Source organism: Grammomys surdaster, unplaced genomic scaffold (genome assembly GCF_004785775.1).
Source record: "Grammomys surdaster isolate TR1022 unplaced genomic scaffold, NIH_TR_1.0 126059, whole genome shotgun sequence".
NCBI lineage: Eukaryota > Metazoa > Chordata > Mammalia > Rodentia > Muridae > Grammomys > Grammomys surdaster.
The window spans coordinates 5,462,057-5,488,499 of record NW_021620869.1 but is presented as its reverse complement, the minus strand read 5'-3'; the positions used below and the strand labels follow the sequence as shown (position 1 = coordinate 5,488,499).

Here is a 26,443-nt window from a genome sequence, read left to right as displayed (position 1 = left end):
GCACAAGTGAGTGTGCAAAACAGGAGACACACTTGCAGGGTGGCTTGTTAAGAAGCCATTTATAATCACAGTTGTGTCTGCAGCCCTTGAGGGAGTCTGTCTGCCCCACACCACTGCATCCTGGTCTGGCCACATATCCCTTCAAACATGCAGAAGACAAAACTGAGAAATCAGAAATTTAAGAAACCATCTCTCAATTACAGTTTCCCATTGAGCTTAAAGGGTGTCAGTGTGCTCCCTTCCAGGGTTTTTTGGTTCAGGGTTTGTATTATGTCCCTTTCCTGTGTACCTACCATGCACGACTTTCTTTTATATGGCATAGGTAGGTGATAGGTTTATTACTTGACTTCCTGCCTTAAGAACTAAAGTTGTGACACTGGTTTTAAAGTTATTGAATACAAAATCAGGAGCGGTGAGAAGGCACAGTTCTCTCATTCGGCTCGAGCTAAAACCTGCCCAGCACCTGCTGGAGGGCCTCCCAGAAGGCACTGCTGGGCTAGCTTGACAGTCTGTGTATGTAAAAGTCACCGGAAGGCTTGCTCTTCCATTATCACTGCTCCAGAACAGGGGACTTGGTGTCCAAGGCAGCCAGAGCTTCAGGCAGGAGGCCATTGGGGGACCAGTCGAGGGCAGGAGATGACCAGATGAGATCCACTCCTCTCTGAATACTTGATAGCTTAACACACTTGGGGTCCCTGTATACAAGTGAATACTACACATATCCATGAGAGTTGGGGTACAGCAGCTGTGGGGATTGAGACACGGGTAGCCATGAGAGTTGGGGTACAGCAGCTGTGGGGATTGAGACACGGGTAGCCATGAGGGTTGGGGTGCGAGAACCACACTCCCATATTTCTAGCCACAGTAAGCCACTGAATGTGTAGTTACACTTGTGAATTCTCATTTGAGCAGTACAGCCACTCCTCATGTGTGTGCATGCTGCCTCGTGCCATACGACATTCAATAATTTGTTACAGAATTCATATAATTTCATAAATTATCAAAACATTTTCTGATTCCAGGCAATTAATGTATACCATATGACTGCTGTCTGTAAACTAACCCTTCATGAAAATGTGTGTGCTAAACACTGACTTTTTTTAGATGATTTGAAAGGCCCATCTTGAAATGTAATGTTTCTTAATACTCTCTACTTGGTAGATTTATTCAGGGATTCCCAGAAAACACCAAAATAAGGTTGGCACCAGCGTTCAGTTCCACAGACACAAAAACTGGCTTTATTACTGGAGAGGGCCAATTAACAAACCCAGTTTTCAGTAGGAGCCTGAACACGTTGTAGAGCTGTCCTGGAGACACGTTGTGAGACAGTCAGGGTTGTACTTGAAGCCCAGGAGCTCACCAGAGGACTGGTTTTGTTTTGTTTTTTATTCATTTTCTTTCCTTTCTGACCCCTGGACCACATTGTCTCATTTGCTCCTCATAGTACCCCTGCCAAGTAGGTATCGTGTTACACATGGGGAACTGAGGTTGTGGTAAGTTCACCAAACCTTGTGCTGAGCTGTTTGCTCCAGGACACCGTACACACAAAGTCACTCACTCACTCACAGATCCATAAGGGAGATGCAATGGTAGACAAGTCCAGAATGTGTGAAATGGATTATTAGGACAGACATGGATTAATCTTTGCACATCTGGGCTGCTTATCCTTGAAATTGAAGCAGACACTTGGAAACACCTATACTGTCCAGGATTAAAGCTTCGCTGCCTTTTTGTGGTTAAACTCTGGCCCATAGTTGGTGACAGTGAGTGCAATTCCTTCAGCAGGAATTGCAGTTTTAACTTGTCTCGAAACCTGTGGAGCAAGCCCCGGGCCCTGTTAGTGCTGTAATAAGCTAGCTGGCCCTCTTAGTAGCCCAAGCAAAAAGGAAGTCTAGATGTCAGCTGAATGGGCTCACCCTGAATGCTTGACTCTGTAGCAGATGTCTCTTAAAGCGTGCCTAGGAGCCTAGAAACATTATGTAAGAAAAAACAGGGGCCCTGTGTGACAGTAATCCTCCAGGTCAGTGTGACATAGCAGACAAGCCTGCCCTCCCCTAGCTGCAAGAGACAAGTAGACTCATCAGCTAAGGGACCACAGTGACAGTGTTGTTAGCCTATTTGACAGAGTTCTGATACATGGATAAAGGAGTAAAGGAAAGGAAGAAGGCTTGGAACCAGTGAGCACTGCTTGGTATGCAGAGCCTTCCCCTTCTGCTAGTAAACAGAGTGCCTGAATATAGTTACTTCACACTGCAGATGACCTTTGTACCCAAGGGTCAGCCAGACTCAGAAATGGCCCAACGTCCAAAAAGACCCTGTGGTCCTGCTCTCTCTATAGAGGTCCATTTCTATCCAGAGAGAGACAAAGAAAGCCTACTCTGGGTCATCACCATGTGGCATAGGCCTCTCAAGGAGGATCTGGTCTGTGGAGTCCTGACTTAGTTACTAAAATTCAACCCAAAGACTCACTCCATGGAATGTCACTTGTCAGTATAGGGACAAATTGGCAGAGGCTAGCACACCCAAGTGCTGACTGTACTTATGTGCTGCCTTAGTTACCACCGTTAGTTACTGATGAGACATCATGCCCAGAGCAGCTTACAGAAGAAAGGGGTTACTGGGGCTCACAGTGAGTCCATGACCATTATGGTGGAGGGGTGGGGGTGGGAGGAAGCATGGCAGCACACAGGCATGGTGCTGGAGCAGTAGCTGAGAGCTTACATCTTGAGATAGAACCGTGAGGCAGGGAAAGAGGCAATGGGTGCTAACTACAAATGACATGGGCTTATGAAACCTCAGAGCCCCACCCACAGTGACACACCTCCTCCAACAAGGCCACATCTCCTCATCCTTCACAAAAAGTTCTGCCAACTAGGGACCTAGGATTCAAACAGGAGCTAAAGCCAGACTGTGAGATCTCCACTCCAGAATTGGCCTCAGAGGAAGAAAGGCAAGGTTGGCCATGATGGCTGTGCTGGGTACTCTGCACACCTGGGCAAGCATAGAGAGGGCAGTTGGGAACCCAGGGGACCCCAAACAGCAAAGACATAGACAGCCTCCCAACAGGAACTACGCAGAGCACTGTTTGGCTATCACATTCATCATATCCATCTTTCCCTAAAGAAATAGGAGGAAATTTAAGAGCAAAGCTGACCTTTGTGTTATGGTGGGTTTGAGCTGACATCTTGAACAGGTGGCTTCCCCCATCTGATAAAATATCTAAACTATATGCTGAGAGTGTGTGGGCTTTTAAAGGACAAACGCTGAAGCAGTGTACAGCATAGACTGCTCAAAACATTAGCATACAAGGCTGAGGCTCTGTGTGACATTGCTTCATGGGAGCCCAGGGGCCCAGGCGGGGGGAGGCCCAGAGACTGAAACTGTGAGCATTGTCCATCTGTTTACAATTTACATTAAGGACAGTAGTCAGTGGGCCCTTTAGATCCCAGGGATAGCTTCTCTTGCAAAAGGAAGGTGGGGACAGCATGCTATGGTCATCCCTAGCCAGCTAATGCTGATGTGGCTGCTGACCAAAAAGGGTGGAGAGAGGATGCCTCAGTGCCTACAAGTATGTACTGCTCCTGTAGAGGACCCAAGTTCAGTTCCCAGCACCCACAAAAGGTGGCTGTAAGTATCTGGACCTTCAACTTTAAACAACCCAGAGTCTCCTTCCAGCCTCTGAGTGCCTGCACTCACTCACACATACCCACACACAGGCAATGAAGCTTTACAGAGAGGCAGAATGACCTGCTTTCAGGCACCCGATAAACAGAGTATAAGAGAAACCCTTCACCGTGGATCTATCTCCCTCTACAGAAGCCCCTTGTTGACGGTCATGAATGGAGGGGTGGCCAAAGGCAGAGTTGGTGTCTGTGTTGAGCAGAGGTATGGTGTGCCCTACCTATCAAAGGCATCCTTCTGTGGCAGGAACCAAGGACAGGATGCCCTTCTCCCTGAGGGCCTTGGCTCTTTTATTTTCTGATCATGCTTAGTGGTGCCCATCTGGATACCTCTAGGCTCACTGACCTCGGGACTGACATCAGCCATACCTGTATGGATACTTCCCTCCTTCACCTGAACCCTCCTTTCTCTGCAGTGCTGAAAGCCCACACCATTTTTACTAAGCTTCTGTTCATCAGTGTGGCAGGATGAAGGTTCTGCCTTACAGCTGGAATCCCTGGTGGACCTCAGAGTCAGATCCCAGAGGCCTGGGAGAACATCTTCCCCCTCCAGAGTGCAGACTCACATGTGACCAGTGACACACTGACATAAGTGTCCTTTCAACTTGGAAAACCAGCGCACTCAACGCCCTTGTTCAGGTCATACCACTTTGGACCATGACTGGTGGAGCCTTGGTCTTGGTGGAAGCTGTCTTCCCCATCCCATCTGTGCGGCCAGTATCTGCAAATGTCCTGCTCTTCTCCATCCGTCCCACCCTGCCCCCCAGACTCTGTATTCATCCTCATCAGGTGTCTCCTGTTAAAAACAGCCGCCGCATATTTAAACTATTTTCAGCTGTCTGTAGCCCTTTAACCCTTTGTCTGCTAGAATTCCACAAAAAATAATTGATGACTGATTGGCCCATTAACCTTTAAGGGAAAAAAAAGTTTGACAGCCCAGACTTGTGTAATGAGGAGGGATTCTCTGTGAAGTCAATCTGATGGCTGAGATGCTCGCCCCTGAGGAGGCAAAATTAGCCCCCCGGGGCCTCGTCTGCATAGAAACTGGACACAATTAGTGCGATATCCGGTGTTATTAATGTCATTGGGAATAATTGGGTAGGTTGGTTTCGACAGGTTCATGGCTCTAAAATACTATTATAGTGGACCTTTCCACAGCCAACCGTTAAACACAGAAAACTGTTCAAGTCCCCTGGAGCCCAATCACCATTTCAGTGAGCTGGGGACCAGAATGTACAGAGCCTGGAGCTTCAGGCTAAGGTGAGGTGGCCTTTGGACTTCTCCTTTGGGGTGGGAAATAACTTAGTGCTTGTGTGGATGTCTCGAACTAAGAACATGCTTCTAACACATATCCCAACTGGGTCTTCTATAGTCCGAGACTCTCTTTAAAGTGAACTCTGCATAAGCCACTATACTTGTCATTAGTAGTGGCTTTGTATCTGCAAAGGACACCAGAGATAAAACACCAAAATGGGCCCTTCTGACTATCCAAGCATCTGTCATTTGGGGATGAGGTGGTGGCAGTGGGGGAGGCACCTGTCATCTCACTCCTTGGGAGACAGAGGCAAGGCAGGATCTTGAATCTGAGGCTTGGTATCAAAAGGCCAATAAATAAATAGAGGACAGTATTACTCAGCTCTCTCTGACTGATCAGTCCCACACTGCCAATTGTGCTTACAATCATTTTTAAAGCTGGTTGCTAAAAAAAAAAAAAAAAAACCTAGTATCAACTGTCAGTTTATAAAGTAAACAGCTTTCTGGCCACTGGGGAATTGACTGGCACTGTGTCATCTGGTGAAATGTCTGAGCACGTTCCATTGGGCCATCTGCTTTCTCAGTCACCGCCACACTGAATAAGTCTGAGCATGGATCAAGTCTGGAGGCCTCTGGGGTGCCACCAGTAAGCATTGACTGTTGCCTGGTAGGACCCGCCAGTACCTGTCCACTGGCTTCATCAGTACCTGTTCCAAGTGACAGAAGCCTTTGTAAAGTGCAGAAGGCTGTAAAGACAGTAAGACATCCCACGTAACCAGCTGTGGGGAGGAAGGTATGGCCAGCTGGCTGCAGGAACACCTAGGCGCGGGTCCTGCAAGCTGTTGGTCTTCCTGGCACCTGTTTACTGCAGTGTGCTGGTGGCAGTTAGTGACCTCTACCTGAGGACAGGGCAGGACCACACCCCTTGGGTACAGAGTGTGCCTAGGCTTTGTGGGTTAACATCTGTCATGTTCTGGAATGAATCATGTGCTACATCAAGACTCAGAAAGTTTTGGGTTTCAAAACATTTTTGCTCTTGAGTTTTCAGATTGCTTCTTGTACCCACAGAGTACATTGTCTCGGAGCTTCACTGTCTTCCCCCAAATTCCTCTTTTTCAAAATGGATGAGTAGACTTTACTCGAGACCCCTATAAAAACATGGGCCAGGTGACAGGTCCAGGCTTGTGAGGCGGTCATGCAACCCACTCCCAGCCTTCAGAACAGGAAGTGCGCTCCATGGGAGCATCCAGTGGGTCACGGCGCCGTGTGCCCTGTCTGGCCTCCCTTTTACTCTCCCAGCTGTATTCCTTCTCCAGTCCAAGTGGGGGATTCTGCGTGGATGAGCATTCGGGAGACGGAAACGGTACCTAGGCCGTGCCAGCTGTTCCAGAGAAACGGGGTTGAAGGGAGAGAAGACTGAACAGAGCCATGGCCTGACTGGGTGCTCATTACCAGGCTTGGAAGTAAGGTGTCAGAGCAGTGTTCCTGAGGGAGAGTGCAGGGAAGGACAGAGCACAGGAGTGCCAGAGTGTGTGGTGACACTCTGTATGGAATGGGGTTGAAAGGTGTCTGTCGGTGGAGTGTACGTCCTGTGTGGTGGTCAACACATTTAGAGAGAGACTGGGAGCTTGGAGTAGAGTGAGGAGATCCTTACAAAATCTAAATCCCCAAGAAGATACAATAGGTAGCCATAAAGAAGCAGAGAGGTGCAACAGAGGGAAATCTGTGTCCACTGGAAGGAAGAGTGACAGTGTGGTGCAGTGGGTTCTGCTGGGCATGATGGGATCCTGGGGCTCCTATGAACTCTGCCCCTTTGGGTACCTTACAGAGGCACATGGCTCCTAGGACATGGCAGAACCAGAGTGCAGCTCAGCACTCCATCTGAATGTTACCCAAGCTGGAATCAGAACAGGCAGACTCCTCGGAGCACTTGGCCTGGATGCTCAGCCATCACCTGAGTGTGCCTGTCCCATCAGAGTAGGGTCCTTCAGAGATCAGGCTCTGACTCCCCTGATATCCAAGGCATGCAGCGGGTAGCTGAGAGCCCTGGGACCACGCCTGTACCTCAGTCAAGCCAGTTAAGCCCTTTGCCCTCCAGCTCACACTGCAGCTGATGATGCCGACTAGAAGCATGGGCAGAAATCCTCCGAGGGAGAGCAGTGTACAGAGATCTGAACTGGGAGGCCCACAGTCAGCATTTCTCCCCTGGATGTGCAGTAAATCCCGACCAGAGGGAACAGTCCTACCACACTTGAATTTCACAAATGCAAGGTGATGTAAGGCTATGTACAGATGTCTTCATGAACTATACTCAACATCCTTCCATGAATGACCAAGGGTCCCTTTTGTCTACCCATGAATTATATAGCTTGTCCCTGCCCTACCTGTCCCTCCACTAGGAGTTTTAGTCCTGAATCGGGGTGCTGTCTTATCCACCCCTGTATGGTAAAAGTTGTAACGAACGAACAATATCATGACATGGACACACATGGATCAAGAGAACGCATCTTTTCAAGCACACAGATGCCAAAGCATTGCTGGTAATTACAGGGTGTGGCTGCAGGTTAGCTTCAGAGAAACCTGTCTGTCTGAAGTTACTGTGTAGTCTTTTTTTTTTTTTTCTTGTTTAATGGAAACACTACTAGTCCCCATGTCTAGAGGCCTAGGGCTTCCTCTTCAGCCGTTCTTCACACAGTACATGGACTTGTTCCATTCCACACAGACATGGGCCTCGTTTGTTCTCCAAGCTCCAAGACAACAGAGTGCCATTCGTGCCAGGCCCTGCCCTTTGAATTCTTATTACTCAGGCTCCAAATCCAAGAACCAGAGAACACACATGGCCAGTGCTAAGCAAGCTGGGTTCTCTGGGAGAAGCTAGAGGGTTTACACAGAGAGGCGTGCTTACCCATCTTCCAGGTGGCGTTCAGACTGAGCAGGGTGAAGGCCTGCTCATCTGTTTAAAAGTTGCTTACATTATAATCTTCAGAACACAAAAGACTCCACACAAGTGTGACACACGGTGTACCATAGTGATCTATGGTGGTGGTGGTGGTGGTGGTGGTAGTGGAAGTGTTACGTTGAGAACGTCAATGAGTGCCACATTCCTAAGCAGTGTCCAGTTCTAGAAGTGGGGCTTGATGTCATCCATGAGATCAGGAGCCAGGAAGGGGGTCTGTGGGGACAAGAGAGTCATCATGCTCTTGTCTGTGCAAGGTGGGGGGTGGGGGGTGGAAGTGGAGGATGACTTAATTGATAAGCCAGTCTGCAGGTTACTCTTTCATTGTCTCTACACTGACCATAAAGCCAGTGTTAGGCCAGTGCTAGAAACTCTTTGTCTGCTGAGGCCTGTTTAGGGTCCAGCCTTGGCTTCTGGCTGTATTTTCCTGAGCAGTCTCAGCTCTGATCAGTGCTGGGAAATAAGGACTGAGTACACACAGTCTCCTGTGGCCGGGCTGTGAGCTTGTGTGCTCATACACGTTATTTAGCTTGTGATAAATTCCGTTAGAAGCTTTCTGTGCCCAGTCTACAGGGGAGGAAAATGAGCAGTGGAACTTACCTAAAGATAGAGGGGCAGGTGGTATCACAGGATCTGGACACAGCTTCTCTTCCCCTTTCATAGAAGATGTCTCTCTGTGGCCACCCAGCCAGACCTGTGTCCACTAAAGCCCTCTGAGTTGCCTGGATTCACTTTGTCCACATCTTAGTACAGTGAGAATTAACACTCCCACTGATAGTTGCCCGGCCCTGGATGGACAACCACCTTAGTGTTCCTAGCTCACCTGGATCCAGACCCAACTGCTTTCTTAGTCTGGTTTCATATCTAGCAGAACTAACTTCATTTTCCTCCTGCAGACCCACGGGCCAGCAGTAACTTGCAAACTTACTTTCCTAAGTTGCTTGGTCTGCACCCACACAGAGATCCTGACATTCCACGCTGTCTCTCCTTTCTCCCCATCCCCCAAGCATTGACTGAAACCTAGTTATCTCTGCTGGCCTTTGGAAGCTGGTCTTGACTGTTGGCGGGTGTGTGGATCAGATCTCAGCGCTCCCATCCCGTGTGTGCCGCCAGCCCCATGCCGGTGCTGTTGAATCCAGAGGCACTGGTGACAGGATGAGCTAGGGCACTGCTGTCATGAAAGTGAGCTCTTCATCCCACCTCTGTGTTCCAGAGCAAGAAGAAAACTTGGAGTTTATCATTGTGTCCCTCACTGGCCAGACATGGCACTTTGAAGCCACCACATACGAGGAGCGAGACGCCTGGGTCCAAGCCATCGAGAGCCAGATTCTAGCCAGCCTACAGTCCTGTGAGAGCAGCAAGAATAAGGTAAGGTCCACAGCAGGCTGCCCCAAATCAAGGCTGCTGATCATTAAAGGGAAAAGAAGGCCCACGTGGAGCCCCAGGGGGGGACAGAGGCGTCAGATGGCTTGCGTGGATGACAAGACCCAGGTATGCTTTGTGAGGGGAAAAAACCTAAGTAATTGAAAAGATAAAACCACTTTGTATCTACAAACACCGTACATGTTTGGTGTCCTGGCTTGGCCGTCTGCGTGTGGCAGGGTGTCCAACATGAAGCTTTTGCTGTGGCAGCCAGCGCCATGTGGGAAGCTCTCGCCTTTCTCCGTGGGCGATGGAGCCTTTGGACTCTGGCTGCTTATGCGCCCATACTTATTTTTTTGTTGTTATTGTTTGAGGCAGAATAAATCAGAAAAAGAGACATAGACTTAAAAGATGCCCTATGCTGCCCTCATAAATGTCTCCAATGTCACAGGGATACAAACGCAGAGGAGATGGTGGGGAGTTTGGGCAAGGTGAATTTTCTGTTTTTTTAAAGTATGTTTCATTCAGTAATTAAAAAGAGTCCTCCAGCAGTTGTTTGGCCAGAAATAAAAGCGTGTTCACTGCATTTTCTGGGCCGCTGCTCGGCGATCTTCCTTGTACTGGCCCTGTCTTTCCCAGCCGGGTTCTTTCCATTTCAGTCTTTGAACCCTTAGATAGTCAGGGCCCTTTGCTGACCCATTGAGATTCTTAGTGAGCATTTTGATTTTTCAAACTGCGATCGACTGGAAACCAAAGAAAGACATTGGCATTCACCTGCAGTTTCATTTATAAGCATTTAAAGAAACCTCTGCACATGATGTATGGCCAGCTTTGTCATTAAGAAGGGAGTCTGTTTTTCAGAGAGACTGGGTGTGTTATTTTATTACCCTCTTGAGCCAGGGTAAGGCAGACCACAGCCATTATTAGCATTATGTAATTTGCTTCTCTCTTAGAAGATAGTTTATACCCTACTGCAAAGAACCACGGTCTTTATTCTTAGCTCCCTAGATTCCCAGGTCATGTCCCCATCCAACCACCATGTGTCTCCTCTCTTTACCAGTGGGCACAATGACACCTGCCATCCACAGGCTTGGAACTCAACCTTCAGAGCAAGGAAGGGGACATACACTGCTGATCAGACAAGCACATCCCAGGTTGAACGGACAAATTAATTTCACATATTCTGACTGAAGACATACCCCTTTCTCTTTGGTTCTGACTAGTGCTGGCTTCTCCCATTTTACTTCCTCGAGAGCCTCTTTCCAGCTTGCTACTCTGCACCCAGACAATAAGATGTCTTGGACCAGAGACAGATTCAAGCCTTTGAACCCATGGGCAAGCATACTTGTAGAAATGACTTCCCCTGGAAGGAGACCCTATGAGCAACCTGAGGACACCAGGTGTGCACCTGAGTAGCTGCTGGTGAGACTGTGAGAGGATAAAATGGGATATAGTTTCCCACCACCACAGATGACTGAGAAAAGTCCAGACTCCATCAGAGAGAGCAGTACCCAGAATTTCAGCTCCGGGTAGATAATCCAAATCTGACCCAGATAGAGAAGCTAACCAGTGAGTCACAGAATTGTACTGGTTTATAGAGAAAGAAACAGACAGATAGGCAGACCCCTCTGTATACATGTGTGTGAGACCTCAAAGTCTTGTTGTTAAAAAATGCTTTCTGATACCAAAAGGAAATAAAAACACAGTAATCCATGAGGCTGATTAAACAATAGCAGCAAACAGATAACTTATTATTAAGTAGCAAGTGATAATTTGTTTCACATCCACCTATTTAGCACAAGTTACCTTAATTTGTAAAGAATTTGTACACAAACAGAATTTATTCTAAGTTCTGAAGCTGATCAGCTTTGCTTTAACTATAATTTCAAATGCATATCGAATAAACGAAGTTTTAAAAATACGCATATTATTGCCCACCCTGCCCCTTTGCTTCCAAGCTTTCTTCCTCACTGCCTTGCATAATTGGGAATGTGTGTAGATGTTTACAGGTAGCATTTCTTCACAGCACTGTCCCGGGTCTAGGACAGTTAGAACAGTGCAAACATAGAGTCAAGGAGTTTGCTGTACCCTCACTAAGTAGACTCATACGCATGCACTCAGTGATGAAGTCGGAGGCTCTGTTGGCATTGAGTGACAGACAGAATTACTAGGCTGAAAAGGCAGTGTATACCCATTGGGCTTTCCTACGGTGCCTGAGTATACAGATGCTCAGAGATAAATGCCGGATCAGTGACTCTCAAATTTCCTAACATTGTGGTCCTTGAATACAGTTCCCCATGTGGTGACCCCAACCACAGAGTCATTTCATCACCACTTCAGAACTAATTTTGCTACTGTTATGAGTCATAATGTAAACATCCGATATGCAGGATAACTGATACGTGATCTCAGTGACCCCACCAACAGGGTCACAACCTACAAGTTGAGAACCTCTGAGCCATGTACTCTCTGGATAATCAATCCTAGTTTATAAATGATCGTGTCTTTCCCCATATTTTCTAATTTTGCCGCAACAGGTGAGCCTTTTTAAAAAAAAAAAAATATCTCTTCTGAAGACCATCAAGTATGCTTCAGAATAAATGCCCCTGCCTTACTGCAGTGAGTGACTTGGATTTGATGCTGTAGCAACTGAGAGACCCTCACGAGGAGAGCTCTCCGGGTTGTGGTGTGTGGCTTATTCAGGGGTTTCCTGATGAAGAACCAGGCATGCTGATTAAGGCCTGACCCTTGGCTGATACACAGACTTTTTTTCTTGTTCTTTTATTTTCATACCAAGGAGAAGGTATATGCCCTTGAAGGTTTGTTAGCCAGTGACATTCTCTGCGTAGCAGTCTCCGGTTCATTCACAAATGATGGAGGTCTGACCACTTTGCTCATTTTGGGCAGAGTCCATCTCAGCCAATAATCCTGACGTATGACCTGTCTCTCACTCACAGACTTCTCTCAGATACCAGAAAAGGAGTAATTGGAAATCGCACACTGCTGCACCTGTGTATAATCTATTTGGTGTTTTTATATATATATAGTTAGTTAGTTAGTTAGTTAGTTAGTTAGTTAGTTAGTTAGATGATGTGTGGATTTCTCCTGACTGTTCATATCTTGCATTTTCTGCCTTCCTTTGTGCCTAGTCCCGACTAACCAGCCAGAGTGAAGCTATGGCCCTGCAGTCCATCCGTAACATGAGAGGGAACTCACACTGCGTGGACTGTGACACCCAAAGTAAGTACACAGGATGATGGTGGCCCTGGATCTTTATTAGGTATAGCAGGGAGGGCTCATGGCATTGAGGGCTTGGCGTATTTCAGTTTGGGTTTTATCTTAACATAGTATCCTTTACATGGCTTCCCTGGTAGAATAGGCTATTTTTTGTATACTGGACTGCTCTGTGCTCTGCTTCAGCCTCAGGCATCACAATGGGCAAAGGACCAAAACAGTGAGTGATGACTGCATCCCTTGGAGTTAGCCCAGTTTTATGTCACACTTTCTGTTTCCTCCTTACATCCTAGGGTGTAGAGCCTTGCTTTTGTTCTAAGTCTACACCCTCAGAAGCTAGGTAAACTTTGCCCATATATTGAGGGCTTGAAGATGGGGAAGTATAGTTCAAACTTGGTAAAAGATGCTGGTTCCTTTGAGGGATGTCTGGGAACTGAGTACATCTGTTATTGGTCATGACATCAGTGGCCCAGTGGTAAAGGCATAAGCCCACACAGCACAGTCTAGAGCCTTGGAGAAGGAGCGAAGGGCACCTCAGACCTGGGACTTTCCACCTCAGAGGGAGCTTCCTGCCCGAGTTGGCTTGTCAGTGGGGGATGAGGAAGTGATGTGACTGGAGGCTGCAGCCCCACAGAGGCCTCCCTAGGTGAGCAGAAAGAAGGAGTGGCAACTCAGGCTGGAAATGGGAGTTGATGCAGATACTCGGGTGCCACTAGGAGAGATGGTGAGGTCTTTATGCATTCATAGTCAGGAGTGAACTGTCCACATTTCACAGCAGGAGCAGGACTCTAAGCTGGTTTATGGGGGAGGCTGCCTGACCGCACCAGCTCACTGTATGAGAATAGAACAGTAGGGTGAGTTGGAGACCTGCGGGTGGATTGTGAGGATCTCCTCAGGAGACAGCGAGGCACTAGGCCAGGCCTGCTCCAGACGAAAGGGAAGAGCTGAGCTTCCCCCAGGGACCCGGCCAGCCAGTTGTCCACATGGCCTGGCTGACCACAGCCCAGCAGGAGCCCATCCTCAGGGCAGGAAGGGCATCTTCCTCAGGCTCCTTTGGATACTGCTTTAAAGTGTCTCTTTTTGTTTGAGTTTTTAAATTTTACTTTCAAAACGTGAGTTGGAAAGAGAAGAACATTTATTTGAAGTATGTTTTTATCCAAAACTTTCCTTAAACCAGACTCTTTTTTAAGCGTAAAACCTGAGTCACATAGGAAAAAAAAAAATCCAATCCAGAGATTGATGTCTGTAATTGTTTCCAGCATGCGTTTAAGGATTCCTCATAAAAGAAGCCATCCTGTGGCTTTACAGGAGCTGTAGTGTGTGGCAAATTGAAGGTCACAGGTCTTTCCTGAAAGGGGATGGGCGTACACATGCTCAGGCTGGGCAGGAAGGAGAGGCCATGGGGCCCAGACTGTAGACAAGGCCACATGAGCAGAGGGGACAGAGATGATAAAGGCAGGGCTGGAAGCTTCAGGAAAAGAGGTTCAAGACCATTCACCAAGTCTGCTGTGTCCAGCCCACAAGTGTTGTCTTCGAGTTCTCAAGAGTGATAGTTGGTATTGTCATGGGCCCTTTGATAGGTAAGGGGGAGAAGAGCCCAGGGTCTTAGCAGTCCATCCAGTAGGAAACAGGACTGTTCCAGTCAGCCCACACCCTTCCCAGTCCTCTCGCTTCCCTCAGAAGCCTTCAGATAGATACCTAGAGGTCTGATGTGACATGCGTGAGCAGTCAGGGAAGAGTTTTAAGTATAAATACCCAGTTTTGGTGCACATGCCAGGAGACACACAAGCATTGTGACGAGAGCATGTCCTCAGGGGATGGAGGCAATGTGGTAAGTACCTGTGAAGGGCATGTGTCTTTGATTTAGCAGTGCCCATAGGAAGAAGCCCATCAGGAAGGGCAAGAAAGGAGCAAACACCAGCTTTAAAGACGTCCTTCTCCACTGACTATGAACTGAAATCAGAGCCACTCACATCTAAAGACTCAGGAAAGGTACAGGTGGTGTCAGTTGGTGGTGTAACAGACATTGTGACTCTGGGAAAAGCCCACTTAGAGGGTCACACTGACCCACCATTCACGCGTGTCACCCTCCTGGGTTAAGGATATGGCCTGAGGACTGTAGTGCAACGTGGGATCTGAAGCTACAATTACTGCAGATCACCAAGCATCTCCTCTATTTTGCACACATAATCTGTCCCAGTGGGGGCACTGGTCTACCTTAGTTGTGGGCTGCTTGTCTATAAGGAGAAATTCTGGTCCAGTGAATTTGGAAAAGTTAATGGTATCCACCCCTCAGAGAATGGCCCATCACTGTCTCTGAGAATTTTGCCCTAGATGGAACTTACAACCTGGCCCAGCCAATTTCTGTCCAGTATCCACTGACAGTGGAAGTCTGTGTTGGGGGTACTAGTTGCCAGTATGTTCACAGAGGGACCTGGGAATCCCAGAGCTTGAAGAATCCTACACACATATGGTCCTTACCAGTGTGCCAGACCTTCCAGAACAAAACTTGAGAGGCAGCCCAGCCGCTGACTCCTGGTCCATGAAACTCTGTCATTGCTAGTGCTGTCCAGATGCTCAGGCTAGAGCCTGATCAGTTCCTAGTAGATCTTGCCTCACCCACCAGCCCTAGAAGATCTTGTGATGATGTCATCCAGTTTCTACCACCACTCAGTCCCTTAGATATGGGCTCTTCTATGGTGGGGCTGTTCTGTATTTTTCTAGATATGGTGTGTTGTCATAGTCTCTAATGGAAGAATAGGCACCCCAAGCTCTGCCCAAAGCAGAGCATGGGGTCTGTGATGTGTGTAGAAGGTAACCAAGAAAAGTATCCAAGGGAAGGTAATTCTAGCTGAGCCCAAAGGGCAAGCAGCATGCCAGCCAGAGCTGGAAGTGTTGTGCTCGGGTGGTTGGAGACACTGAGGGTCTTGCATGAGATAGGAAAGGGGTGGGGCTCAGTTCTGAATCTGACTTTGGACTTGATCCCAGGGTTAGGTATTAGCCACAACAGATTTTGAGTCTCAGTGTTACATGATTGGGTCTGCCACATTTCATGGCTGCTGTCACGAGGTGGCCTGCAGGGGTCAGACTGTTAACATATGGACACAAGCTTGCTACAATCCTACCACGGTGTGTAGAAGTAAAAGGACAGGAGTGGAGGCTCAGCTCAAGAAGACAGTGTTGAACCTGAGAAAGTTTCTGTGGGGACGATGGAAGCATGTATGTACTCCCCAGATCCTGGAAGAACATTGGTGTGGTTGGGAGAGGTAGAAAGACAGAAAAATCCCTCCTCAGGGCAAGCTGAGGGTAGGGAGGTCTGTGAGGGAGGGAGAGGGAGGTAAGAGCCATTAAAAGTTGTTAGGATTTAGGTTGTCAGTAAATCCAGGGTCAAGTTGGGTTTGCCAAGAAGAGACTGCCATAAGGAGATATTTCAAGAGCCAAGGTGAGGAGAAGAAAATGTTGGGGAAAGACAAAAACCAGGGAGAAAAATCCAAGGAGACATTTAACTTCAACTTCATCAGAGTTGACGAGAGGCCAGCAATGGGATAAAGGATTTAGCCATGGAGGTGGCTGGCAGCTGTGGCTGTCTTATCTCAGTGGATGGGGTGATAGAGGCAACAGGGCAGAAGCCAAGCTGTGAGGGATAGCAGGCACCAGCTGCAAGCCTTGCTGAAGAGGGTATGGTGGCTCTTCAGCAGCGGAGTCAGGCCAGTGTCCGTCCATGCTGCCTCTGTGCTATGCCCACTTGCTGCTCTGAGACCACAAAATACCTGACAAGAAGCAAGTACGGAGGGAAGGAGGTTCACTGTGACTTTAGTTTGAGGAGTTACAGTATGTCATGCAGTGGGGATGCGAGTCCTCTGGTGGCAGGAGGGAGAGCTAGGACAGGAAGAGGGACTAAGCTCCAAACCCTCAAAGTGTTTCCCACTAGAGAGCCACTTCCTCCACCTAGGCCCTGCCTACAGAAGGTTTCACACCCATCCAAAACAGAGCCACCATGAGGAGACAAAGTGTTCAGACACATGAGCCTATGGGAGACGTTTGACACCCAGATCACAGCACAACTGCCTTCTACCTGTTACTTAGTCCCTCTCTGTCTTCACATGGAGCTTCTGTGTTTCTGTATCCTGTTCTCTCTGCTTCTGCGTGACACCTAGGTTTTCCCTTCTCCATCGGAACATCTCTGAGAACACAGACCTCTCTGCCAGGACCTCCTCTGGGATATAAACCAGCCATCTTGTGGAGATGTACTCACATTAAATACTTGCTGGCTGACATCTGGTTAGGCACCATGCAACCACTGATGGTCGTTCGCTCTGTAGGAGAGCAAAAGAAATCTCCCCACTGGGTCAGATGAGTTTTTGCTGACTCTTCTGGTAGACTTGGGTAAATGCTAGTTCTACCTGTGTGGGTTTAGCCTCTCTGTCAGCAGTGTGAGGCAGTAGCTGTCAAGGCCAGGCTGTCTTTGCAAAATACTAGAGATTGTAAGCCCAAAGCCAGCCCCTGCACCCAAGTTCCTCATCTTCTGATGGTGTCATCCAGTTTCACACAATGACAGATCTGTCCCAAAGCTATTCTCTATATAAGCCGATCATCCCAGCTTTAAACATTACACTGTTCACTTCAAAAGTCATGATTAGGGGAACTAGGTCCTGATAAAACTCTGTACTACCTGCCCACTGACCAGTGGAGCCCTGTGCATTGCTGCAATGGGTCCTCTTAAGCAAGGCCCTTGACGGCCACACCCTCTCACAGGAGTATTTCTCTTCAATCTTTGAAGCTTGCCCAAGCTGTGCTGACAGTAACAAAAGGGATCTAGGAGCCAGTGCAGCCTCAGGTGTGACCATGGCCTTGGTGTCACCGCTCTCCGTGTCTGCTTCCTACTCCATCATCAGCGGGCCATGGCGGACATCTTAACACACATGATTTTTTTATGCTATGTACCAGTCCTGTGGAGGTGTCACAAAAGGTATTTCTGTCCAGATGAACACTATGCTGCCAGCAACAGACCATGTCTCCCTTGTCACCAAGAGCAGCTCTAAGTCATGAGACCCTGAGGACTGACTGGTTATTCAGGTGTCTCTGAGAGTTCTGGGACACTGAGAGTGACTAGTGGCATTCTGAGTTCTGCTCCTGTCTCTCTTCTGTAGACCCTAACTGGGCCAGTTTGAACTTGGGAGCCCTCATGTGTATCGAGTGCTCCGGGATCCACCGGAATCTCGGCACCCACCTCTCTCGGGTCAGATCGCTAGATCTGGATGACTGGCCCTTGGAGCTGATCAAGGTGATGTCCTCCATCGGGAATGAGCTGGCCAACAGCGTGTGGGAAGAGGGCAGCCAGGGACGGACAAAGCCCTCACTGGACTCTACCAGGTAGGAACGCACAGATGCTCCCTCCACCAGCAATTACACAGATGGGGTTGACCTCAGCAACAGCTGTAGCCATGGCCCTGACAACCTATGGAAATTGTGGTTGGCCTAGTCTAGAAACATCCATGTTTGAAATTGGTTTGGAGCAGACTGGATGATTCAAACTCCTTCATTTTTTTTTTATATTCATTTTTAGGCCTTGGGGATTCCTCTCCCCTCTTAGAAATGTATTAGGCTTCTAATCTTATGAATATATTACTTTAATTAATATATTTTTAATAGGCACAGACTGTGCTAACACTAATTATAAATTTTTGATTCTTTGGTTTTGTATTCTTTTTTATGCCCTTGGTAAGCATATTGTGGGTATCCAACCCTCTCACGTACCCCTGTCAACAAGTGTGTTTATGGTAAGAGAATGCATTTTATTTTCTAAAACAGACTTCTAGCACATCTAATGGCGTGCAGTTAAGCTTGATGTTGATGCTGACTCGTGAATGCTAATTCTTACTCAGGATAAAAACGCATTTATTTTGAGGCCATTTAATTTCTCATTTTTCATTTACAGCGATTATAAACCATTTTTGAGAATATGCATACATATTTAATTACCCCAAGAAGTGCCTGAAAAAGCCCAATTTCAAAGAAACTGAAGTAGCACAGGGGGTCAGCTCATCTCTGGTTGGTCTAACCAAGGTTCTCAGGTACTGGGTGTGTGCCTCACCCCCCACCCCCACCCCCACCAGCAGGCTCGAGGTGAGGCCCACTTCTGCTGTGCTTCTCAGGAAAACAGGAGGAAGAGGCTCTTGCTGTGCTCAGCAGCTGACGTTTGTCTGGTTTTTTTTTTTTGCCAGTGATGACAGCCTAAGCTGCTGTAAACTGGTGGGTGCTTAAGCTACATGTCTAAGTTTCCCAGACAGCGATGTCCTGAGACCTGCTTGGCTGAGTCTATTTTACCAACCCTGCAAAATAAATGTGTGGCGCCCCCTCTGGTGCACATCAGGAGAGAAGCTGGTGTGCCTTTAACCCTGCTCTTCTGTTGACCGTGATGGGAGAGGGAACTGGAAGGGAGGGCCAGCAAGGTGCACAAAGTCTGCTTGTTAAAACCCCATAGGCTCACCATGACAACTCACCAATGCGTGGTTCGTCTGTGTGGTACAGATAAGGCGTGGTTTTCTTACAAATCAAAGGTATCCTGCCCTTCGAAAAACTGTTGTCCTTCCTGTTTAACACTCACGTGGGAGCCAGCGGAACTCTTCACTCCAAACAATTGTAAAACATTAATTTCCTTTGTGGTACCTGTTTTGTTCATAGTGTGATTAAATGTCACTTAAAAGAAAATCAAAAAATGCTTGGAAGTTAAATTGTTCAATGTAGGAAGAAAAGCATTGAAATGAGCTAGAAAAAAATTAATTTTACTCACCTGACAATTTAGGTTCTAACAAAACATATAGACTGTGTTTAATGCCATCCATGAATTAGAAATGTTGGCTCCTCTTCTAGAGTCTACAACAGTTAGACACCGTGTGTGATTGTCTTCAGGCGCTCAGCAGGAAATGAGTGACCACTCCATGGGCAGTGGACAGTTCTGACTGCTGTCTGCCCTGAACTTGGGGCTGTAGCTTTCTACTCTGCCCAGCACTGAATATGCCACCCTTGACTGCTTAGAGATGGGTGGGGGTCTTCCTCCTCACAAATAGGGTGGCTGCAGTTGAGCCTCTTACCTTTGGTCAAGCTGGCCCTTCTGAGTCAGGACTCCTCCCCAAGGCTGTGGTGACGTGGCACGATGCTGGGGCACCCCGAGAGGTGACTGGAATCTCTGACAACCGTGAGAGCTGGTGGCTTATTTGTGCCTTTGGTAAAATTGTTCCAGGAAAGTTTTTGTTTTGTTTCATTTTGGGTTGGTTTTTTTTTTGGGGGGGGGGGGTGTCTGGTAAAATTCAGTAAATATCACCAAACAGGGAGTGGGAAAGGACGAAAGGGACAGAATGAATAACGGATCAGGAGTGTCATGACAGTCATGACTGGTGAGCCCTGTTGGGACCAGCTGAAGACATTGGCTTTGGGAAGTGCACAGCATGGCTGGTTTCCAGGATAGAACCACCTAACTAAGGTTCCACCTGCAGTGTGCCACCTACAGGGCTGGGCCCTCCTCAGAACAAGAAGCAAGGATGGGTTTATTCTGGGAAGCCCTTGAGCCCAGAGTAGCCGACATCAGAAGGATTCGGGTAGGATACACAGTCTGTCTGTGGTTGACCACATTCCATCTGTTCATCATCCAGGAAAGGCTGAAGTCGGCAGCAGGGTAATTCAAAAAGACTAACCCAGAACCAGCCAAGGGCCACCTAGGTTCCCAGCTTAGAGACAGCATCATAAATGAGAAGTACTGCAGCCCATACATGGTACAGTAGCGATCTCACCACCTGCCACCTTCCCACCTCCTTCACTTCCCCCAAATAGGAGCAAAAGCCTGGAAATTTGGCTAGAATCAGTCCAGAATACACCCCAAGAGAGTAGACTCCTAGTCTGGGTACTGCCTGTCTAAGATGCCACCCACTATCCTACCTTCTCCCTAAGGATTCTGGGACAGTTAATAGAAGCATCACAGGGCTGAAGCTAATCCCAAAGAGAAATAGTTCTACAAATGTTGATGTTAGTTCATGAAAAAAAACAAACAAACAAGTGTGGCTCTTTTAAATGAGGGCTCAAATGTTTTCCCACTGCACTTGAGTCTGTTTCAAGATGATTCCGGAGATGCACCTGACTGTAGAATGTAATATAAACTGTGCTGCACACATACACACAGACAGACAGACAGACAGACACCCCAACACACATACATATATACATATACACATATCCTAACATATACATACACACCCCAACACACATACACACACACACACATGTGCCTAGACATGCTTACATAAGTGCACACACACTGTGTGCAGGCATACACACATAGCACTGTGGATAAAGAGTATGCACGATCTTTTTGCAAAGAAAAAGCGTCACCTGAAAGAACCATGCATTGGCATTAACCAGGGCTACAGGCAGGTTGGGAGAGCAGGCGCCTGGCACAGCTGGCTGGCCTTCTGCCTGCTGTCCCCACACCCCTATTAGGCCAGCTCTGGATAGCCTATAATTGGTTCCAGCGATCCTCAGCCGCCCTGAGAACTGCCGTTCAAACTTGAGCAGCATCGTGATCAATCAGAGCTGACGACAGCTGAAGCAGTATTGACTTCCCATTCCTAAACAGGGGGATCATTAGTCAAGGAAAGCATCTTTTAATTACTCCCAGGAAGGAGAAAAAAAATCTTTTTGGATGGATTTTGCAACAGCTGCCATTTTTTTCTGGTGCATTCGATATTAAATTTATTGTCGCAGGAGGGGAGAAGATACCCTCCACCCTTCTGTAATGGGGGTTTGATTTGGAGAAAGAATCATGGTAGAGTGGAGATCGATGTGTGGCGACAATTAACTATATCTGGGCTAGAGTCAGAACAACCCCTCACCCCGTTATTGATACCATTTAAGCACACACTTAAAATATTGATTGTGAGTGGGGGCGTTGGTGGCTGTAGTGGCAGCAACAGGGGGCAGAATTATCTGGAATTGAGACTAGGAATGGGGGTGCCGCATGACCCTCAGTGGGCATGTTTGTGAGTCAAGCTGTGTTGTAGACAGTTGGGCCAGTTGAGTCTGGAGCCACCAGGTGCTCAGGGCTCTAGGTTCCAATGTGAAGAGACTAATTGGCTGTCACTGGAGGGAGTGCTGAGATCATTGGTGACCCTTTGAGATGAAGAAAAAAAAGGCCACATTATGGTAAAGGCATTATGAGTCAAGTGACTGCTTATGCCATGCACAGAACACAGCGTGGTGGGTGACCTGGCACCTGTTCCCTCCCATGGGTACGATGAAGCTTGAGAGTCTATAGCACAGCAAAGCAGACCCCTGCGACACCTGTCCTCATGGCTGTTCCCTGGACCAGTCTGCACTGTGCTGACCTGCCCCACTTCACTGCCGTGCCCCCTTTCACATTGAAGCTTGGGTGGAGGTGGTTCTCCTACCAAACAAGGCAGAGCCCACAGGCAGAAGCCGGGGGCTTGGTGGTGGTGTTGCTGTTCCCACTCTGCTCCCTATCTTTGTCTCCCTGATGGCATCTGGCCTGGGAGGGTCAGCAGGGACCATGCTATTTGCATTTTAGTGCAGGTAGCCTCCTGTTTACATGGTGCTTGGCACCTGCTAGCTTGGGCTGGGAAATCAAAGGAAGTTGGAATGCCAAACTGTGTTTTCAGTTCCAGGAACAGCTCATGAGAGAAACTCCGAGCACAGCCGAAATCACCCATTACCACTTTGATGCCTCTTGGAAGGGACCGTTGGCCTGTTTAGTACACATTCTCTAAGCATCCTCCCCCACCCCTCCTTCATTATACATAACTCCGTCTCCCTGCCTAAACCCTCTTCTGTCTTTAACCTATAAACGTAGCCATCGATAGAAGATCAGGGCCCACATCAGAAACCTGCGTGGGAGAAGACTGGCCACACACTTCCAGACTCAACCAGTCCGCTCGGCAAGGGGAGTACCACTTCCCTTTGATTCTGCAGGGCCACTTTCATCTTATTTATGCACACGGAGATATTGATAAAGTGGAAATGTATCCAAACTGAAAATAATTGGATCCCTGCAGCTGACTCCGAGATATTAAAAGCAGCCCCACTTGGCCACGTCTTTGTCTTGTTAGGTTTGATCATAGGATCACAATATAGTAATCTCGGGCTCAAATTTCTGGCATAAAGATGCGCTGTTCTAAATGTGGCCTCGGGGACATGAGTGCCCACGCGGCCCCGGATTGTCTCGTCTGATTATTTCTCAACAGTTCTTGGCCTGCTGAGGTCAATGTTTTGTGTCTTTTGAGTGTTCGTCTATGCTGGACACTTTTCTCTATTCTCTTTCTTAAAAAAAAAAAAAAAAAAAGAAAACTGAGGTTGGGGTTGGGGGCGGGGGAATCAGAGACGGAGATAGGCCTTTGCTGGGCTGACCAGAGTCCATCTGCAGTTGGGTGGCATCTGCTCCCCACATGTCACTTCCCTCATTAACAAGCAATTGAATTAATTAAATGCTACTCAGAACACGCATAACAAGCTACCGGCAGTGTCCAAATTAGCACTGATAATCAAGGCTGATTCCCTTTATTATCTTCCTAAGTGGTGTGCACACTCTGCGCTCCCTGTCTGCCCTCATCTATTTACATACCCCCAGCTTCTGCCTTTGCACGGGGACGTTATCTTACCTAGTTAATTTGCCACGATCACCAAGCATGGCGGATTGATGCCTGCCCGGCCACCACTGCCACAGCGTGCCTGTGGGGGAGCCCCCTCCCCGGCTGCCCTCCCCCAGCCCCAGCCTTTGTAGCTCAAGCTCCCTGATAAATTAAAGGCCACCCCTGTGGTCTCTCAAGTGAGTAATAGAGGCAGAAATTTCATTTTGCAACTGGCTGATTTAATGATCCGGAGGGTAATTAATGGCCTGATTATCTTAATGTTAAATATGTCCGGCAGCAATTACTGTGACCTCCCGCTTGTCAAGGTCCGGGCTGTGCTCTTCTTTCAATTAAGTTCTCTGGGGCTTAATGGCATGAATAAACTCCTCTGATTCTATCATCCTGGACGCAGAGGGTTCAGGGAGCTGGGGGCTCGTTTGGAGTTTTAATCAGCCTGTCTTCTTCTCTGGCGACCAGAGTTAACAGTTATAACAAGGGCAGTTTAACTTTCTTCTTTGCCCACGCAGACCCCTTCGCACGCGTGCACATGAAGCGCGTCTTTTATCTTGGTTATTTTCCCCGTGTTTATTTCAGTGCTCTGAGGGAGAAATCTGTTTGTGGAGGAAGCTGCTGTGCTCCTGAGGGTTGTCTCTTCCAATATAAATTACCATGTGAACGCTGTGGTTTTTCTGTTTGACAGCCTTAATTAATTGGCAGGAGCCCCCGAAAATGACAGTGCCACTAATTGCAACTCAAAGTGAATTTCTGTCACCACTGCGTGCCTGTCAGCGGCCATGCCCCAACCCCAGCCACAGAGTAAGGCCACCCTCCCTGTCCCCTGTGTGTCCAGCACAAGCCCGGCATCGGCAGACTTCTAAGGAGCCAAGGCTTTGTGGGCACGCATCTGCTCATAGGAGTGACATTTACTGCCAATAAAGTTTATACATCCACGGCTCTGCAAACCCAACAGCTGCCTGGGGAACCTCTGCTTTTACTTAAGATATTTAGCAACTTCTCTTAGCAGCCGAGTTGGAATCCGACCGAAAGCACCATAACTCATGGAGCAGCCCTTCCTGACTGGACGGGCCTCATTAGCACATTGCTAAATATGCTCTAGTTTACTAGAGCACTGGGCCTGGATCCCAAAGATTCTACTATAAATATTAAGCCAATTAGGAAAATGTACAGATGAGGAGTGCATTAGCACTGCTTTAAAAATAATACCTATAGCTTACAGTGACAAGAAACAGCATTTCCTCACATAAGCCAAGACCAGCCAGCTTGGTGGAAATTTGTGTTCAAACAGGGAGCTTCTGATGAAACCCTGAACAGACCAGCTCTTATCATGGGAAGGGTAGTTCTAAGAATCGTCTTCCTAAGCTTAACCATAAAGGGTATTCGGTTACAAAGATGCCTGTACTGATGCTCTCCTTTGGACTGGGTGGTATGCAGGGTTTCTTATGCCACTACCCAGAAGCCTGCTTATTTGTCGGCTGACTGTGGGAAGCTCATGTGAGCTGGAAGCCAGCCTGGCTGCCAGAGAGCAGTCTTGGGTTGGAAATCTATGTTGTTGACTCTTCGAAATGTATCCATGGAGACAGCTGAGGACCTTGTGGGTGTTCAGATTTCTGATCATGGCTAGAGGATGTCTCTGAGGCACCTCAGCCAGTTGAGTCTCTGTCCACTTGGGAGAGCTTGTCGAGGAAGGGGACAGGGAGGTTAACTGTTTTAGGTCTGAATCACATACCATGAGCCAACAAATGCTTTCTCTTGATTCCTGTGATAGGCTCCCAAAGACTTTCTGTCTTTCAGTGCAGTTTTGTGACCCCACGTGAGCAGTGCTCTTCTCCCTGTATCTATCACAGAAGGGAAGGAGGATGAGCATCTCTGGTGTCCTCATCACCCTGTGTGCTTCTTCTGAGCACAGAGAGATTGCCTGTGGCTTGCAAACAAGGACAAGGCAGGCGTAGGACTGCATGTCACCGGCCTGGAACCACACTGACTTCTTGAGCCAGAATCCAACTCCTGATGCTGTCCTTCATCCCTCTGTACCTTCTCCTTCTCAGCTCTGCATCCTTCATCCCTCTGTACCTTTTCCTTCTCAGCTCTGCAGTTCAGGAGGGATCACATCCACACAGCAGCTAGAGAAGCTGTGCTGTTAGCAGTGGCTGAGACTCAGCCCAGCCTGGCTTGCACTCCGTTTCTCTGTCCTTAGCTGTCCTATGTTTGGGTGTGGGCATTACTGTAAGCTCCTTGTATATGGCGATATGTTCACGGTGCCGTCCCACTAATAAACTCTTGAAGCCTCACAACAGTAAAGAAAGAACAGTGAGGAACCGCTTGTTTCTGGTTGCTCTCATGTGGCAAGCCTGTACTCTGCTGAGGAGTCAGAAGTCCGCATTCTCTCCAGCTGGTACTGATCTTAAGTTCTCATGTGGAAAATGGCACTGAGAACCGTGAGCTGCTGGTCACCCAGCACAGGTGCTGACTCAGCTTCCCACATGGCTATGCCCTGTTCCTGCCCTGGCCTCACTCTGCATGTGTCTCTGACCCAACTCCCTTTACAAAACTGTGAAGGCTGCACTTCACCCACCATTGTATCCACATGATGAAATGTGGAGTCTGCCGGAGGATTCCTAGTTCAGCATCTTCTGTGATACTGGTTTTCAAAGCCAAGGCGTTTGATCCTTTGTAAAATGAAAGTATCATTATACCTACCCACTTAATCATGTGGTGTTAATGCTAAAAGAAAACAATATTTATGAAGTTTCTTATCTAGAAAGTGCACTGGGCTTTGTTCCTGGATTCTGCATGCTGCTAGTAAGAGAATCAGGTAGCCTCTATGCTCTCCCCTGGGTGCATGGAAAATATTATCAGTGTTTGTTCTGCTCTGTGACTATACACTGGCTTATGCAGTATCAGTACCATCTAAAAACACACCCTCAAGGCGAACCCCAAGCCTGTGCAACTGGCACCCCGGGGGTAAAGTGCAGAGATGTGTTTTAACCCTGTAGGTGATTCTGACACATGCTGCAGTTAAAGAAGCTTTTGTTTACATGATCAGAATGCCAATAACCCTGCCTGTGGACTATCTGTCCTTTGCCACATCAGTCTGGCCTGCCATATCCAGAATGCCATCCAGCAGAGTTACAACCACAGGACATCCCTCGGCCCCTAGAAGAGCTTTCCCACTTCATGTTCAAGTGGTGTTCTCTCCAGGAATGCAAGGTGGATTCAACCCACACATTCATTCATTCATTCATTCTCTCTCTCTCTCTCTCTCTCTCTCTCTCTCTCTCTCTCTCTCTCTCTCTCTCTCTCTC

General features: G+C 47.9%; 1 protein-coding gene across 4 annotated transcripts in view; it reads left to right on the top strand.

The window, feature by feature from the left end:
* Positions 1–26,443, top strand: part of Agap1 (ArfGAP with GTPase domain, ankyrin repeat and PH domain 1) — a 436,006-nt gene that overhangs the window by 367,267 nt on the left and 42,296 nt on the right. For all 4 annotated transcript variants that reach the window (XM_028755318.1, XM_028755317.1, XM_028755316.1 and 1 more), the window contains 3 exons: positions 9,104–9,258; positions 12,402–12,492; positions 17,637–17,859. In XM_028755318.1, the coding sequence (XP_028611151.1) occupies positions 9,104–9,258; positions 12,402–12,492; positions 17,637–17,859 (469 nt within the window). The remainder of the gene's footprint in view (positions 1–9,103; positions 9,259–12,401; positions 12,493–17,636; positions 17,860–26,443) is intronic.